This window comes from Danio aesculapii, chromosome 2 (genome assembly GCF_903798145.1).
Source record: "Danio aesculapii chromosome 2, fDanAes4.1, whole genome shotgun sequence".
NCBI classification, from domain to species: domain Eukaryota; kingdom Metazoa; phylum Chordata; class Actinopteri; order Cypriniformes; family Danionidae; genus Danio; species Danio aesculapii.
The window spans coordinates 52,942,740-52,960,498 of record NC_079436.1 but is presented as its reverse complement, the minus strand read 5'-3'; the positions used below and the strand labels follow the sequence as shown (position 1 = coordinate 52,960,498).

The 17,759-nt window shown below is 33.5% G+C and overlaps 1 protein-coding gene across 2 annotated transcripts in view; it reads right to left on the bottom strand.

Annotated features, from left to right (window-relative positions):
* Window positions 1-794: 794 nt before the first annotated feature.
* Window positions 795-17,759, bottom strand: part of creb3l3b (cAMP responsive element binding protein 3-like 3b) — a 69,190-nt gene continuing 52,225 nt past the window's right edge. For both annotated transcript variants that reach the window (XM_056445674.1, XM_056445675.1), the window contains exons 9-10: window positions 11,367-11,463; window positions 795-2,632 (exon numbers count right to left, since the gene is read on the bottom strand). In XM_056445674.1, coding sequence (XP_056301649.1) covers window positions 2,421-2,632; window positions 11,367-11,463 — 309 coding nt within the window. In that variant the 3' untranslated portion in view covers window positions 795-2,420. The remainder of the gene's footprint in view (window positions 2,633-11,366; window positions 11,464-17,759) is intronic.

Here is a 17,759-nt window from a genome sequence, read left to right as displayed (position 1 = left end):
TTTAGTTTTATTAAAATGACAGGTTCTAAGTTATGTTGGTTATCATCGTAATCAAAGGTTTCTTGCTTAATTTTTTTGTATTAAATGGAAAGCAAATGAGATTTGTCTCCTTCCCTTTTTTCTGAACCTTAAATGGTCTGATCAGTGACTCGGAAACCGTAATGTGATCTGAACCGTGAGATTTGTGATTCGTTACTTTAAAACACTATGAATGACTGAAAACCTTGGTGTAAATCTGATTCTTATTGGCAGTTGTCGTTTTGCACTCTATTCTCCCAGCATTAGTGTTTATTTTCAGCTCTAGGGTCAGCTACTGGAGAGGTGGGGATAAAGATACAGTATACAGCCTCTTCTGATTGGTCAGATTTGGATATACAGCCTATGCTTGCAGCACATAAAAAGAAATTAATCTATTGCACTTCTCTGCCATATGGAAATTGCATATATTATTATCGCAATAACAATAATTAGTTGACATAAGCTGCGGTCACACGAGAGTTTTTGTGTGCAAAAGACATTTTTAAAAAGCCAGCGATTGGTCCATGTTTAAAGTTTCTGTACAGAGAGATCATGTTTTGATTCTAGAATGATCTTGGGCAGTCAAGTGATACGATTTCGCTAGATCATATATATATATATATATATATATATATATATATATATATATATATATATATATATATATATATATGTATGTATATATATATGTATGTATATATATATGTATGTATATATATATATATGTATATATATATATATATATATATATATATATATATATATATATATATATATATATATATATATATGTATGTATGTATGTATGTGTACTGTATGTATATGTGTGTGTGTATATATCTGGCTCTGGATGGCCAGTCCTCCACTGCACCTTGGTCCCACAATCATTTCAAAGGAGCGGTACCCTGTCATATACAGCCAAAGCAATCAGTAGTTTGCTGCTTTGCATTTCCATCAGTTGGTCTGTATGTTATTAAATGTCCTTCAGCACCACAGTCAGATGTTTGAGCATGAAATAATTTCATTACATTTTTGCAGTTTAGTTGCATGACATCGTTGTGTGAAGTTTAAGGGCCCTATACACCAGGCGCATTAAGGCGCAAGACGTGTTTGGTGCGATATGTTGCTATTTTCAGACCAGCGCTACTGTAATTTTAACGTTTTGTGCCATATTGCTTAACTAGCAAATCCATTTGCGCCACTTTGTGGCCTCATTGGTGTTCCGGTCTAGAAAAGAGGTGTGTTAAGGTGCTTTGTCGGCTTGCTGCTATTTTATGGAACTAAAATAGACTGCGCTATTGACCAACTAAAAGCTGCTCTAAAGTCCAGCGCAGAACGTGTTAGTTATGCGCTTATGTGGGTCCAAACACTTAATACACACAGTATGTACAGCAATACACAAATATCTTTACATATGAAAATAATTAAATGATTAAATATAAAACCCACTGCCTCCATGCCTTCTTCACCTCAGGGGGCCTTTTTCTGTTTATTCATGACAATTTGCATTTGTATAATGTTATTATTATTATCAGTATTATTTATTATATACATATTTTTATTTGTTTTAATAAAAACAAGTTTAGACTTGTCCACCCGTTGTGTTTTAGAGACGTCTGCATCACCATATGGGGCATAAGAACAGGACGTGTGTTTAGATAAAACTCAGTTTTTTGACCACACTTCGTTATTATTGTTCATTTATTCGTTTTCTGGAAATTAGAAGTGAACTTAGAAATAGTTTGAAACTAATCTTTGCGCTTAACAAACAAAATTAAATATGTAGGTGAATGGATGTCTTCAGTGGAGTGAGTACAACAACGTTTCCTTATGCACGAAAGTAAAGGAGTAAAAGTAAAGAGGCTGAATGGAGGAAGCTCGTTCTTTATCCTTGTGCTGCAGATGGTCTGTTCAACTGTCGCTAGTAAAGCTTTCAGTTTTTCCACTTACAAAGTCCACCATGTAAATAGCGAATGCACCATGGCGTGACACAACTGACTCTTAAAGAGAATGGGAGATAAGACTCTGATTGGTTTAATGCACGTTATGCTCAAAACACACCCATAACTCATTAAGAGAATAAGCACAACCCTGTTAGACCTTTGCGGCTAGATCATTAAAATACAGCCTGAAGGGTTTAAGGTACATCATAAACTTAAGAAGCATCTTTTTGTGCAACATTTGCATGCTTTTGTGTGTGTGGGGGGGTTTCTGCACAACGTTTGCATACTGCAAGCTGTGGCATCAGTATATATATTTACCATTCCCATCAGGTTTTGTGGTATAATCCATTCAGATTAACCCACGGCTACATAAATGCAACAAACAAACTGTAGCTGGTTGTTTTGCATCTGGAATGATCAGCGTTGGCGTATTCAGAAGCGTGGTATAATATCCACAAGTCACTTTCTGTCTTGTTCGCGGTGTGTTGTCCAGCTGTGCCCAGTGATGGGGTCTCCGCGACGATGCTTTCGGTAGCTGTGGTTGTGATGTGACTGGTCCATGTCAGCATACTCGGGCCTGGTTAGAAGCGCGTTTTGATTGGACGAGGACGTGTCCACACCACTGCTGATGCTGTAGACTTCCATCACGGAGCGCAGGGACCTGGATTGAACTGCAGGAGAGAGTACAACAGACCTTGTGTTCAGACGCTCCATCATGTCAGTGACTCACTGTTAAATATTCAATGTGTTCTGTCTGCTGGAGTTTCTAAGTAGCAGACGTGCACAAGCACCGTCAGCAGGCAGTTCTTTCATTTGTATGTACATAGTATTAAATGCTCACACTAGAGCAGGTCCATCACAACCTTAAAAAACATGATCTTGCCAAAAGAACAGCATGTACTAGGGCTGTTTATTTTTCCTCCAATTTTTTTTTAACGGTGAGATTATTTTTTTCAACATATTCCTAAACATAATAGTTTTAATAACTCATTTCTAATAACTGATTTATTTTATCTTTGCCATGATGACAGTAAATAATATTTGACTAAATATTTCTCAAGACACTTCTATACAGCTTAAAGTGACATTTAAAGGCTTAACTAGGGTAATTAGGTAACTAGGCAGGTTAGGTTAATTAGGCAAGTTATTGTATAATGATGGTTTGTTCTGTAGACTATCGAAAAAAATAGCTTAAAGGGGCTAATCATTTTGACCATAAAATGGTTTTTAAAAAAATTAAAAACTTCTTTTATTCTAGCTGAAATAAAACAAATAAGACTTTCTCCAGAAGAAAAAATATTATCAGACACACTGTGAAAATTTCCTTGCTCTGTTAAACATCATTTGGGAAATATTTAAAAAAGAAAAAAAAAAAAATTCAAAGGGGGGCTAATAATTCTGACTTCAATTGTATACCAGTATATATGTATCAGTATATATGTATATGTATACAATTTCACCAGATAGCTTAAAGAGCCCCTGTTATGCATCATAAAAGGTCATAATCTGGTTTGGGGGGTTTCCAACAACAGGCTGATATGCATGTAAGGTCAAAAAACACTCATTGTCTTATATTATGCATTTATTTTTTATCTAATTACACCAACGACTCTCATATGATTCGTTCAGTGATTCATTTGTTCCCAAACCCCTCCTTAGCGTGAGACTTAACTGTGCTCATTGGTCCGATGACCCAGTTTGTTGTGATTGGTCGACTGTGTTCAGCGTGAGACAGAGAAAAATGTCCAGCATGGCTTTTAAACAATATTGAAGTAGTCAGAGTGCAGAGTGTATGTGTGAGCCCAATGCTGGAGTGCATTAAAGCAGTGCAGTTAAACACCAGCATATTACTCTATTCTTCACCATGACACACATTCAGTATTAATCTGAACAGTGGCAAAAGCGGAACTATTTTGAAACTTGACCGCTGCGTGTGTGTAGGAACAGCTGATGGCGGCCATAGCAAGGACAAACGGCAGTGGATTGCGAGCTCACAAACGCGTTTAAATCAACGTGGTTTTAGACACGACATGAGAATATAAAGAGTTAACCAGATACATTACAAGCGGTTACAAGTAACAAAACACAATTAAAACATGATTTGCAAACTAGAGAAAACAAGGAGGCAGCCATTTTAATCACACTTTAGTTACTTACACTTGTGAAATGGAGGAGGAAACTGGTCCATAAACTGTGTACTGTAAAGTTCCTGTCAAGCTCTGACAAAGTCCCTTCAGATTAACAAACGGCTGAAGCGTGCACAATCCTGCGTTGTAAGCGTGTAGATTGCTGAAGCACTTATCGGGAACACAGGACACAGCACAGCGCAAGGCTGGGGCAATAATGCTGAGGTATTTTTGCAAAACTAAACTTTAATCCCTGACTCTTTACATCTTTGGGTAGGGAAAATAACACTAACTTTCCCCTCACACTTCAGAGCACAGCGTCTTCACAACTTGATCTGCTAGTATTTGTCTTCCTCCTTTTCTTTCTTCAGTGTGTGTGGGCGGGGCTGGGGGGTTCAATTTTCCTGGGTCTGCGTGTGCACCAAATGGGCGGGGCTTGAGTTCCGTATTGACGTCACACCGACATAGCTAAAGACTCGTTACCACAGCGATTCATTCGAACCACTATGAGTCATCCCTTTTATAGATGAATCAATAGTTTTAAACACGGTGCACTTTCAGATATAAGCCTTAGCTGGATATTTCACTTCACTTAGAGCTGTGTTACACACTGCATAGAAGGTCATTTTCAAAAACCCATAATAGGGGCTCTTTAAATAGCTCTATTTGGAAAGAAAATCATTAATTAGGATTGATTAGGATGAATTTCTAAGGGTGTGAATCATGTATAAATAATAACAAACAAATTGTGAGCAAAATAATTACAATAGAGCAACAAAAAAAGTAAAATGAACAGTTCTTAATGGTTTTCCATAGAATCGAACAGTATTCAGGTATACAAAGAGTTATGAAATTAAATAAATATAACACTGCATAGTCGTCATTGTATTAATTCAGTACAATTCAAGTTTCATTTGATTATGAGATTGGTAAAATTTAACTAATGTCCATTTTAATGTTATTGATTATTGCACTTACTTTACAGATTTCATTCATTCATTTTCCTTCTGCTTTTTCCCTGGTTTACCACAGCGGAATGAACCGCCACTTACTTGACAGATTATTTTTTTATTTTAGGTGGTTTGTGTAATGTATTTTATGTTTGGTAAAATAATTTCTAATTGTATCTTTAGTGAATTTCAACTAATTACACTGTCTTCTCCCAATGGGTGGATTTAGAGGTTTTTGCATAAAAAGCACTGGTGGATTTAGCTGGTTTTGACACAAGAAAATTTACCTTGTTAAAAAACAAAGACTTGTCTAAAGCAACATTTTTGACAAAAAAATATATTTTATTTACTAGCTAATAACCTTTTCATTATCTATGAAATGAAACTTCTGAACCTAATCAGAGGAGCCTGATAGAAAATGCTCATTCACAAAAAAAAGAGTGATGGATTTAGAGGGTTATGCATCTAAATTCTCTTCATATATATATAGTAACTTCTTTTTTTCCAAGTCTAAAAAGGTCATGCAGAAATGTTTTGTTTTATGGTCATCTTCTGCAATGTGTATTTGCCATGTTTTGTTCAGGGCAAGCAGACGCTGTCAGAGATTAAAGCAAGCCGACTGTGAGAAAGGTCAAACACGAGCTGAGAAGAGAAGTTGCAGGAAAGATGAATGCAGGTGTGTGTTCTGTACGCCTGTGATTGTAAGTCTGACAGCTGCGACCCTCTGCTGTCACTGCTGTACAAATACAGGAGAGTCAACCATAAGACGGTCTGTTCACTTCAGAGTGGCAGACTCCCATACGACTGTCCCGCTCAACAAAACTTGAATATAAATGAGGCCACGTCAAGCCTGAAGAGTCTGTATTTTACAGTTTGATTAAATAAAAAGCAGAAGTTTATATGTTCATGCTGATGTCTCGGGTCAGTAAATGTGCTTCAGGTTCAGATGGAGTCCTTGTTTGGAGGTATTTTTGCAGATTAAATGCATTTCTTTAAACTATAAATATTACATTTCCTTCAGAAAGGAAGTGAGTAGCTATGTTTATAAGTGAATCATTGAGCAACTCATTCAACCGATTCATTCACATGTGTGATTCCTTCAAGAATGAAGAAAGTAGCTGTTTGGTGAATGAATCTTTGAGCTATTCATTTGACTGATTCTTTCAATGGACAATCCTTTTTAGGAATGAAGCAAATGGCTATATTTATGACTGAATCATTGAGCAACTCATTCAACTGATTCATTTGCATGTGTGATTCCTTCAAGAATGAAGAAAGTAGCTGTTTGGTGAATGAATCTTTGAGCTATTCATTGGACTGATTGATTCAATGGACAATCCTTTTTAGGAATGAAGCAAATAACTATATTTATGACTGAATCATTGAGCAACTCATTCAACCGATTCATTCACATGTGTGATTCCTTCAAGAATAAAGAAAGTAGCTGTTTGGTGAATGAATCTTTGAGCTATTCATTAGACTGATTCGTTCAATGGACAATCCTCTTTAGGAATGAAGCAAATAGCTATTTATGACTGAATCATTGAGTCATTCACCTGATGAAGACCATGTTGGTCGAAACGTTGTGACATTAAAGACTTTTTGAGAGCTAAAGTGGCAGTGTGCCGATTTTCTTTTGGATCTTTTTCTACAAATGTTTGTTTTTAATCGAGCACCTGTCTTTGAGATTTTCTGATGTGCGCACACTTCTGTTTTTTGCTTGAATCATTGAGTCACTCATTCAACCGATTCGTTCAACTGTGTGATTCCTTCGAGAATGAAGCACGTAGATTTATAAGCAAATTATTGGGCTATTCGTTCAACCACTTTGTTCAAATGTCTCAACAATGAATCGAGGAGCTATCTTTGAGTAAATCATTGAGCCACTCATTCAACTGATTCATTCAAAAACAGATTCCTTCACAAAAGAAGCAAGTAGCTATATTTGAGCGAATCATTGAGACATTCATTTAACCAATTTGTTCAAAAGACTTTTTCTCTTAAGAATGAAGCAAGTAACTATCTTTAACAATTAAGGCATTCATTTAACGATTTTTGTTCCGATGTCTTGAATCTCTTCAGAATGAAGCAAGTAGCCATATTTATGATCGAATCATTGAGCCATTCATTCAACTGATCCAATCAGATGGCTTGAATGAAGCAAGTTTCCTAAAGAATGAAGTAAGTAGCTATCTTCATCAGCAAATCATTGAACCATTCGTTTTACTGATTCATTCAAATGACAGATTCCCTTAAGAATGAAGTAAGTAGCTATCTTCAAGTAAATCATTGAGCCATTCATTTAACCAATTCATTCAAATCGCTGATTCTCTCAAGAATGAAACAAGTAGCTATTTTTATGAGCGAATCATTGAGCCACTCATTCAAATGGCAGATTCCCTTAAGAATGAAGCAAGTAGCTATCTTCAAGTGAATCATTGAGCTATTCATTTAACCGATTCATTCAAATTGCTGATTCTCTCAAGAATGAAACAAGTAGCTATTTTTATGAGTGAATCATTCAACTGATTCATTCAAATGGCTGATTCTCTCAAGATTGATCCAAGTAGCTACCTTTAATTGTGAATTATATGTTCAAATGATTAGTTTAGATGTCTTGATTCTCTGAAGAAAGAAACAAGTAGCTATTTTTGTGTAAATCCTTAAGATATTAATTCAAACAATTCATTCAGATGTCTTAATTCTCGAAAACCAAGCAAGTAGCTACATTTATGGGCAAATAATTGAACCATTCATTCAACTGATTCATTCAAATAGCTGATTCCCTCAAGAGTGAAGCTTTTTTACTAAATATCTTTGAGTAAATCATTGAGCCACCCCTTCAACTGATAAATTAAAATGACTGATTCCTTTATTAACAAACCAAGTAGCTATATTTATGAGTGAATCGTTTGAGCCATTCATTCAACGAATTAATTTAAATGGCTCAAGTGAATCAAATATACTCAAAGAACCTAGCATAATATCAAGAAACTAGTAGAAATCTCCATGAGTGAATCATTGAGCCATTCATTCAACTGATTTTTTCAATTGTCTGATTCCTTCTGAAATTAAGTAGCAATCTTTATGAGCAGATTATTGAGGCATTCATTTAACCGATTCATTGTCTGATTCCTTAAAGAATGAAGCACATAGTTATCTTTATAAGCAAAGAATTCAGCCATTCATTTATCCGATTCATTCAAAAGGCTGATTCCTTCAAGAATGTAGCAAGTAGCTATCTTTATGAATGAATCATTTAGCCACTCATTCAATTGATCCATTCAAAAGACTGATTCCTTCATGAATGAAGCAAGTAGCTTTATGAGCGAATCATTGAGCCATTCATTCAACTGATTCATTCTGATGGCAGATTCTTTCAAGAATGAAGCAAATCTTTATGAGTGAATCTAGTAAACTTTGAGCTAATCAAGTAATCAAGAATTAAACAAGGAGTTATCTTTGAGTGAATCATTGAGCCCAGGCCCGTAGCCAGCCTGGTGAAAGGGGTGGTTCTTTTTTCTCAAAAAGTGGACTTTTTTGCAATTATTCGCCTTATTTTCTATTCAATTATGAGGTTTAGATACTGCATTTAGTGGCATTTTAAGCACTATTTTTAGCTGGATTAAGCTTGTCAGATGTTCATCATAACTGCACTTTTTGATGTACCAATAATATTTCCTAAAGATTTAGACTAAATAAACATGAAAAAAAAATTCAATACAAATTTATTACATCATATATGATTAGAAAAAAACAAAAACAAATATAGCCTATTGTCATTTATTAGGCTAATAACAAACTGGCCAGCACATTCAACTTTCCTGTCAGAATTTGTCCATTTGAATGATAAACAAAGCATAATAATAATAATAATAATAATAATAATAATAATAATAATAATAATAATAATAATAATAATAATAATGTAGCGCTTCAGGGCAACACAGTGGCGCAGTAGGTAGTGCTGTCGCCTCACAGCAAGAAAGTCACTGGTTCGAGCCTCGGCTGGGTCAGTTGGCGTTTCTGTGTGGAGTTTGCATGTTCTCCCTGCGTTCGCGTGGGTTTCCTCCGGGTGCTCCGGTTTTCCCCCACAGTCCAAAGACATGCAGTACAGGTGAATTGGGTAGGCTAAATTGTCAGTAGTGTATGTGTGTGTGAATGAGTGTGAGTGTGTTTCCCAGTGATGGGTTGCAGCTGGAAGGGCATCCGCTGCATAAAACAAATGCTGGATGAGTTGGCGGTTCATTCCGCTGTGGCGACCCCAGATTAATAAAGGGACGATTAATAAAGCCAAAAAGAAAATGATTGAATGAATGAATGAATGTAGCGCTTCATGATTTTTTTTCTAGCCTCTGTTGTAAAAAAAAACAAAAAAAAACAATATAATATATATATATATATATATATATATATATATAAAAAATTGTATTTCTAAAATATTATTGTCATTAACAGTGGACTTATTATATAAAACATTATTTATAAACTTATGAATTTCTGGACTGCTTTTGGTGCTTGACACTTTTATTAATTGTTAATTCAAATTTAGTCAAGTTTTTAAAAAATGGAGGATACAGAAGCCTTTGTGCTTCACTTGTAATAAGGCAAATTAAGGTAATTATTAAAGGTATTAATACTCTTCCCCCCCAAAAAAACAAAAAAAAACATTTTACCTTTGAAATCAAATGAAATGTTATTATCTATTATTTTTCATCTCTATTCAAAGAACTACAGGCGCATGCTGCACATCTGTATTGTAATGTTGCCATTCGATATGAAATGAGCAATTTAACTTTTCATTTCAGTGTAATAAAAATAAAATCCATTAAGTGAAAGAAAAAAACGAATAAAATGCAACAAATACTTAAAGAAATAAAAGAAAAAATATGATGAATTAAGACACAATTCTTCATATTAGATTAAAGATCGATTCAATAGAATTTTGCACACACTACATGTGTTAGGTTGTGAAAGCGCACCTACAGGTGTTTCTCTAGCAGGCGCATGGTCAGATTTTCTCCAGGTCATAATTTATTTAATTTAGATTCATTTTGTCTAAAAATGATTAGACCTGTCCAGTTTTATCTGGAATGCATCCCAGACCACCTTCTGAAGTGGCTTGAGCGATCGGATTTATATCCGATTAGAATAAAACGAATGAAGTGATAAAACAGCCTCAAAAACACAGACGTGACAGGATTAGCGCCTTTTGCTGTGAAGTGACATCTGACGGTTGAGGACTCCGCTTGCCATTAAAGCCTTCGACGGACAGTTGTTTATATAAAAAAAATGTATAATAATAATAATAATGACAAAAATAGGGAAAGGGAGGTCATGTACTGGACAAATCAATACATATGCAGAACGTCCTGGCTAATGCAAACAGTTAGCCTAGAACCTCATGGATAGGGACAGATTCTTATCTGTTTGGAAGTAGGTAACGTTAGCCTTACTCTGTTTGGCAGTCTGTTTCAACATGTTCAATATTTTGACGCAGCTGCCTGCTTTCTTTTCCGCCTCTCTTGCTCTACTATGGATGTCGCATCAAAGATTCAAACGTTAGCGCTCGGTGGGTTATGTCACATGACTCGCGTCACATTATTGTGGCTTTGAGGCTCCAAGAGATTCGAATTACTGGCCGTAGTTATTTAAAATGACACTTTATTATAAAATATAAATATTTTTTAAATTACATAAAATCATTTAAAGGACAAATTCTTTACATTTTGGCCGTGGGGGTGGTTAGTTCGAACCACCCGAACCCCCCCTGGCTACGGGCATGGAGCCACTCATTCAACTGATTCATTCAAAAGGCTGATTCCTTCACAAATGAAGCAAGTAGCTATATTAATGAGCGAATCATTGAGATTCATTTAACTGATTCATTCAAAAGGCAGATTCCTTCAACAATGAAGCTAGTAGCTATCTTTTTGAGTGAATCAAGTAAACCTTAAGCTTATCAAGTGAATCAAGTAATCAATAATGTAGCAAGTAGCTATCTTCATGAGTGAATCTTTGAGCCATTCATTCAACCGAATCATTCAAATGGTGGATTTTCTCAAGAATTAAGCTATCAGCTATATTTATAAGAGAATCATTAAGAGATTCGTTCAACTGATTCATCCAAAGGGCTGATTTCTTCAAGAATGAAGCAAGTGACTATCTTCATGAATGAGTCATTGAATCACTGACTCATCAAGTTTGTACAGAGGTACTGATTCATTCATTCTTTTTTATTTTAATTTTTTTTTTTGGAGCAGCTCAAATAATTAATGTCATAAAATAGAATAAACTTGAGTTTGATGCTAATATGAATGTTGGCTAACCTTTGGCGGTGCTGATGTCCGCGGGGTCTGCAGCCCTCCGGTGTGAGATGGGTTGAAGGCTCGGGATGAGAATGAGAGAGAAAGAGAGAACCAGCACCTAGAAAAAGAAGGAATATGAAATGAGAGCAAGTAAATAAACAAGTTGTGCTACTGTATATGGGTCAGCCGCTGACCTACATCCTTTTAAACAGCCTTGTACCAATCAACACTTTGATTATAATCTTCCCGCTCTCATTCCGACACATGCAGAGAGTAAAAGATGCAGAAAATCAAGGACGCTTTAATGCTTTTTTTAAAAAGTGTTTTATTCATGAAGCCTGAATTTGGTGAATTTAGTCTGAAAATCTTGTATAAATATCTAGTATGATAAAGTATAGTATAATATATGGTTAGAACTGTTTTTCTATATTTAAATGTTTTTAAAATGTTACTACCTAGTCATTCTTATACTGTAAAAAATCATATGATCAATAAGTCATGATAGCGTATGTTTTAGTTCATTGTAACTTATTAAACGAAGTTAATTATGTTCTAACTTAATTTTATAAGTTACACAAGCTGTCAAGTCAGTTTAGCATAAGTACAATGGACTCATTAATTTAATTCAGGTTAATTCATTAAGGTTAATTCAGCTTAAAAATTGAAGACAACCAGAATTTTTTTACAGTGATGTAGATGTGATATTGATGAAACATTGTGGATTATTGTTGAAAACGTTTGATAGACAATTTTTATTTTATTTTATGTTATTACAAATGTTTTTATTTTGTGTATATGTATATTAGACAATTTATTTAACATTTATTATGCTATTTTTTTTATTACAAACTTTATTAATAATCCCAATTGTTACTTCTGAGAGATCATTCTTATATGCTGATTTGATACTCATGAAATACTGTGGATTATTAAAAAAAGTTTTAAAAATAATTGTGACGCGAATTAGACAATTTACTTTAGCAATTTACTAATTTAATTAATTAATTTATTTTTATTTATTTATTTATTTATTTTTATTTTTATTTTTTAATTTAATTATACTTTTTTATTACAAATATTTTGAACTTCATTAATAATGGATTTTGAGAAAGTTTAATAATTTTGTATATTAGACAGTTTATTTATATAATAATTTTATTTTATTACAATTGTTTTCAACTTTCTTAATAATCTGAATCATTACTTCTCAGAAATCATTCTTATATGCTGATTGACGCTCAAGAAACATTCGACATTGTTAATAAAAATGAAAATACTTGTGATGTAGAGTTGAAGTCAGAATTATTAGCCCTCCTTTGAATTTTTTTTTTCTTTTTAAAATATTTCCTAAATGATGTTTAACAGCGCAAGGAGATTTTCACAGTGTGTCTGATAATATTTTTTTTTATTTCAAATATATTTGTTTTATTTAGGCTAGAATAAAAGCAGTTTTAAATTTTTTTTAAACCATTTTAAGGTCAAAATTATTAGCCCCTTAAGCTATATTTTTTTCTCGATTGTCTACAAAACAAACCATCATTATACAATAATTGCCTAATTACCATAACCTGCCTAATTAACCTAATTAACCTAGTTAAGCCTTTAAATGTCACTTTAAGCTGTACACTGAAAAAAATTATTCAAAGATGATTCCTTGGATTTACTAAATTGTTTTTACGTTAAGTGGTTGTAAACAATTTATTTGTTGAATTTAAACAAACAAATTAAGTTGAACATTGTTAAATTTATTTTGTTTGTTTAAATTCAACACAAACAAATTGTTTGCAACAGTTTTGCATGCAACACTTTTTTCAGTGTATAGAAGTGTCTTGAAAAATATCTAGTCAAATATTATTTACTGTCATCCTGGCAAAGATAAAATAAATCAGTTATTAGAAATGAGTTATTAAAACTATTATGTTTAGAAATGTGCTGAAAAAATCTTCTCTCTGTTAAACAGAAATTGGGGAAAAAAAATAAACGGGGCTAATAATTCTGACTTCAACTGTATATTAGACAATATATTTTAATAATTTGTATTTATTTTATTACAAATGTTTTTTTTTATTTACTTTATTAATAATCTGAATTGTCACTTCTCATTTAGGATTATTAAAAAGTTTACAATATTTGTGATGTACATTAGACAATTTATTTAAATTGTTATTTTATTCAGTTTTCCAACTTTATTAATAATCTGAAATATTACTTAGAGGTCATTCTTATATGCTAATTTGACACTCAAGAAACATTTCTGATTATTAAGTTGTGATGTATATTAGACAATATATTTTTTAGTAATTTGTATTTATTTTATTTTATTATAAATGTTTTAACTTTATTAATAATCCGAATTGTTACTTCTCGTTTTGGATTAAAAGTTAAAATGTTTAAAATATTTGTAATGTATATTAGACAATTTATTTAAATAATCTTTATTTTATTTTATTTTATTACAAATGTTTTCAATCCCAATTATTACTTCTCAGATGTCATTCTTACATGCTTACGTGACACTCAAGAATCAATCCACAATAATCCAAATTATTGCTTCTGCAGAAACATTCTGGATTATTAAAAAAGTTGAAAACATTTGTGATCTATATTACTGTAATGTAATTGTCACACCTGTTGCAGTGCCCTCTATTGGACACTTGAGGGCACTAGCTTGTTTTGTAGTTTAACTTCATTTCCTATAATCCTTTGCACTTCTGATTGTATTATGTAACAGCTGTTTCTTGTTTGTTAATTTAGCTGTGTCTTTATAAACCCTTTAGTCTTTTATTTTAGTTGACTTAAGATTTTGTTTGTCCCTCATGTCTGGTATGTTTGTTTGGTGATCTAGTTTTGCATTTGCTTATTCTTGGATTCTTGTTTGCTTTTGTTAGCACTTATACCCAGTTTAGTATTTGCTGATTTTTGGATCTTGCTTGAAGTTTCTGTGCAAGATTGGGAAACATTTTTGTTTTCGTCAAAATAAATTGCTGCACATGGATTTTGGTGTTTTGTGATTCTCCATCTCGTGACAGTAATGGGACGCTGAAAATGTAAATCAAATCCAAACGCAGGATTATCAACAAAAAAATAGTCAGGCAAGCAACTGTCAACACAGGATCAGACAGATGTATACGGGCAATCCAGAGTCATTGTCAATACGCAGATGGTCAAAAGGCAGGCAGCAGACAGGAATAAACAATAAAACAAAGCGAGGATCAAACACGGCAAGACAAGTTAAAGGAAATGTGTCGCAATGTTCACAGTGCGGTTTAACAAGACTTGGCCACGATGTGTGTGTGTGTGTGTGTGTGTGTGTGTGTGTGTACTATTTATAAAGTCAATCTAATCAACTCATGAACAGCTGCCAGCTGTGAGTGTGTAATCAACCGAATGAGGAACAGGTGGGTGTGAGCAGTGCATGACTGGAAATGTAGTTCATTTAATGGCGTATTTGTAGTCCGTCAGCCAGCCATCTGCAGCTGCTAGATCGTTGATAATCGTAACAATTACACTATATATACAATATATTTTTTGTAATTTAAATTAATATTATTTTTTATTTATCATATTTTGAACAAATAATTCAAACACAAATAGATTGCATCTTAGCCAACAAAACATCTACTGTATGTGCAATACTCAAAACAAATATTTAAAATAAAAAGTTAAAAATGCCATTATTTATTAGAAATAGAAAGGTGTTTACTGTCACATTTAATCAGTGTAATGCATTCTTAAAAGTAAAATAAAAGTATTAATTAAAAACTTTCTTAAACGGTATGTTGATTAGTGAATTATGATTTTGTATAATTAAACATTCAGGCCTTTCTGTCCTTCCTTCATTTTTCAAGTCAACTTCTTTTCTTTTTTTGCTGCTTCTTTCCTCTTCAGCACTTTCCTTTCTAGAATGTGTTTCTGAGATAAGCAGATGCTGTAAATCATGATGCCTGCTCTTTACACCCGTCAGCAGTACTGTAATATCCACACACACCCCTTCATTTATCTTCGTGGCATCTTGTGTTCATTTTAATTCGAACATGCACTTGCTGCTTCCCGAGTCACTTTTACAAATGATTCATTCATCTGCTTAAGGAAGGGATTCATGCTCGGATTTATTAATAAAGGGAAATATAATCGTATCGAACAGACACTGAAAAATAAAGTAAAATAAAAATGATGAACATCAGTGAGCAGAAAATATCCTGCAGAACTAACAGACTGACTGTGACGGACTGAGCAAACACTGACTGTGCCTGTGAAATAATAGTCATGCAAGCAACTGTCAACACAGGATCAGACAGATGTATATGGGCAATCCAGAGTCGTTGTCAATAAACAGGCGGATGGCCAAAAGGCAGGAAGCAGACAGGAATAAACAATAAAACAAAGCGAGGATCAAACACGGCAAGACAAATTAAAGGAAATGCGTCGCAATGTTCACAGTACGGTTTAACAAGACTTGGCACTGGTGTGTGTGTGTGTGTGTGTGTGTGTGTGTGTGTGTGTGTGTGTGTGTGTGTGTGTGTGTGTGCTGTTTATAAAGTCAATCTAATCAACTCATGAGCAGCTGCCAGCTGTGAGTGTGTAATCATTTTAATTCAAACATGCACTTGGTGCTTGGTCCCTTTAACAAATGATTCATTCATCTGCTTAAGGAAGGGATTCATGCTCGGATTTATTAATAAAGGGAAATATAATCGTATCGAACAGACACTAAAAAATAAAGATGAACATCAGTGAGCAGAAAATATCCTGCAGAACTAACAGACTGACGGACTGAGCAAACACTGACTGTGCCTGTGAAGTGTTTTTTATTCTATTTTTTATTATTAGTTTTTTAACTTATATAGTTCCAATTGGTAACAGTAGTTAACTCACTTTTTATTCAATTAAAACTTTACAAACTTTAATTTAATTAACCTTTACACTTATTAATTAATGCTGTAAAATCTTTGTTGTTGCATTGTTTGCTAATTATCTTATATTAACAAATAAACAATATAATACAATTACATGTGTGCGTGTATATATTATACGGAGGGTCTGGTTCTCGAATTTGATTGGCTGATAGCCGTGCAATATTCTGCAATATCAGCACTTGTATAGCCTCTTCACCCGTTTGTATTACTCCGCCCACATATAGTGACAGCAGATCAATAAACTCACTACAGTTTGACAAATATTGCAGCTGTTGGACAACTTAATGTACTTTTTGAGGCTTTTTTAGGCGAGAATATAGTTGTTTAGATTGCAACTATGCAGTTTATCCTTATCTTTGCCATGATGACAGTAAATAATATTTGACTAGATATTTTTCGAGACACTTCTATACAGCTTAAAATGACATTTAAAGGCTTAACTAGGTTAATTAGGTTAATTAGGCAGGTTAGGGTAATTAGGCAAGTTAGTCTACAGAACAAACCATCATTATACAATATCGAAAAAAGATATAGCTTAAAAAATTTAAGAAAATTAAAAAAAAATTGCCTATAAAATTTTAAACCTTAAAATGGTTTTAAAAAAATTTAAAACTGCTTTTATTCTAGCCAAAATAAAACAAATACGATTTTCACCAGAAGAAAAAATATTATCAGACATACTGTGAAAATCTCCTTGCTCTGTTAAACATCATTTAGGAAATATTTAAAAAAGAAAATAAAATTCAAAGGGGGGCTAATAATTCTGACTTCAATTGTATACCGTTTAATTTGTAAACACAAATTGTGAACTCAAAAGTGATCTCTGACTTCAGATGGCGGATTTTGGTGTCTTTGCAGGACTGAACATCATTTCTGACAGTCCTCTCCATCAGTCAATGATGTAATCAGCCGTAATAAAGAAGAAGAAGAGCAACTTAGTTAATCAGCGCTGATGACACTCCAGAAATCTCTCTCTCAGCTCTTCTCACGTCACTGAGCATTAACTTTCTTCTCTTTTCTTTTCTACCTGTCCACTTTGAAGCTTCGCTTTGATTGTGCTTTTTGTATAAAAAGCCTGAAGCGGATTTCTTCAAAGCTTCAGTCTAACTTTCTTTTTTCTTTCATTTCTGTGCGAACACTTAATTAGATTAAATAATTACTCTAGTAGATAAATAAATAATAAATAGATTTTAAAAAATATTGTCAATCTGCATATTTCAAAAGAGAGCTGTTAGAATAATCAGAAAATTGTAACTGACAAATCACTTATCTTTAAAGTCACATATTTGAAGCTTTTTTAATTTAAAATATGAGTTATGTTCATATCAAGAAATTATTTCGGTTTAATTTTCAACACATTTCTAAATATTCATTCATTCATTTTCTTTTCAGCTTAGTCCCTTTATTAATCTGGAGTCACCATAGTGGAGTGAACCGCCAATTTATCCAGCATATGTTTTACGCAGTGAATGCCCTTCCAGCAGCAACCCAATACTGG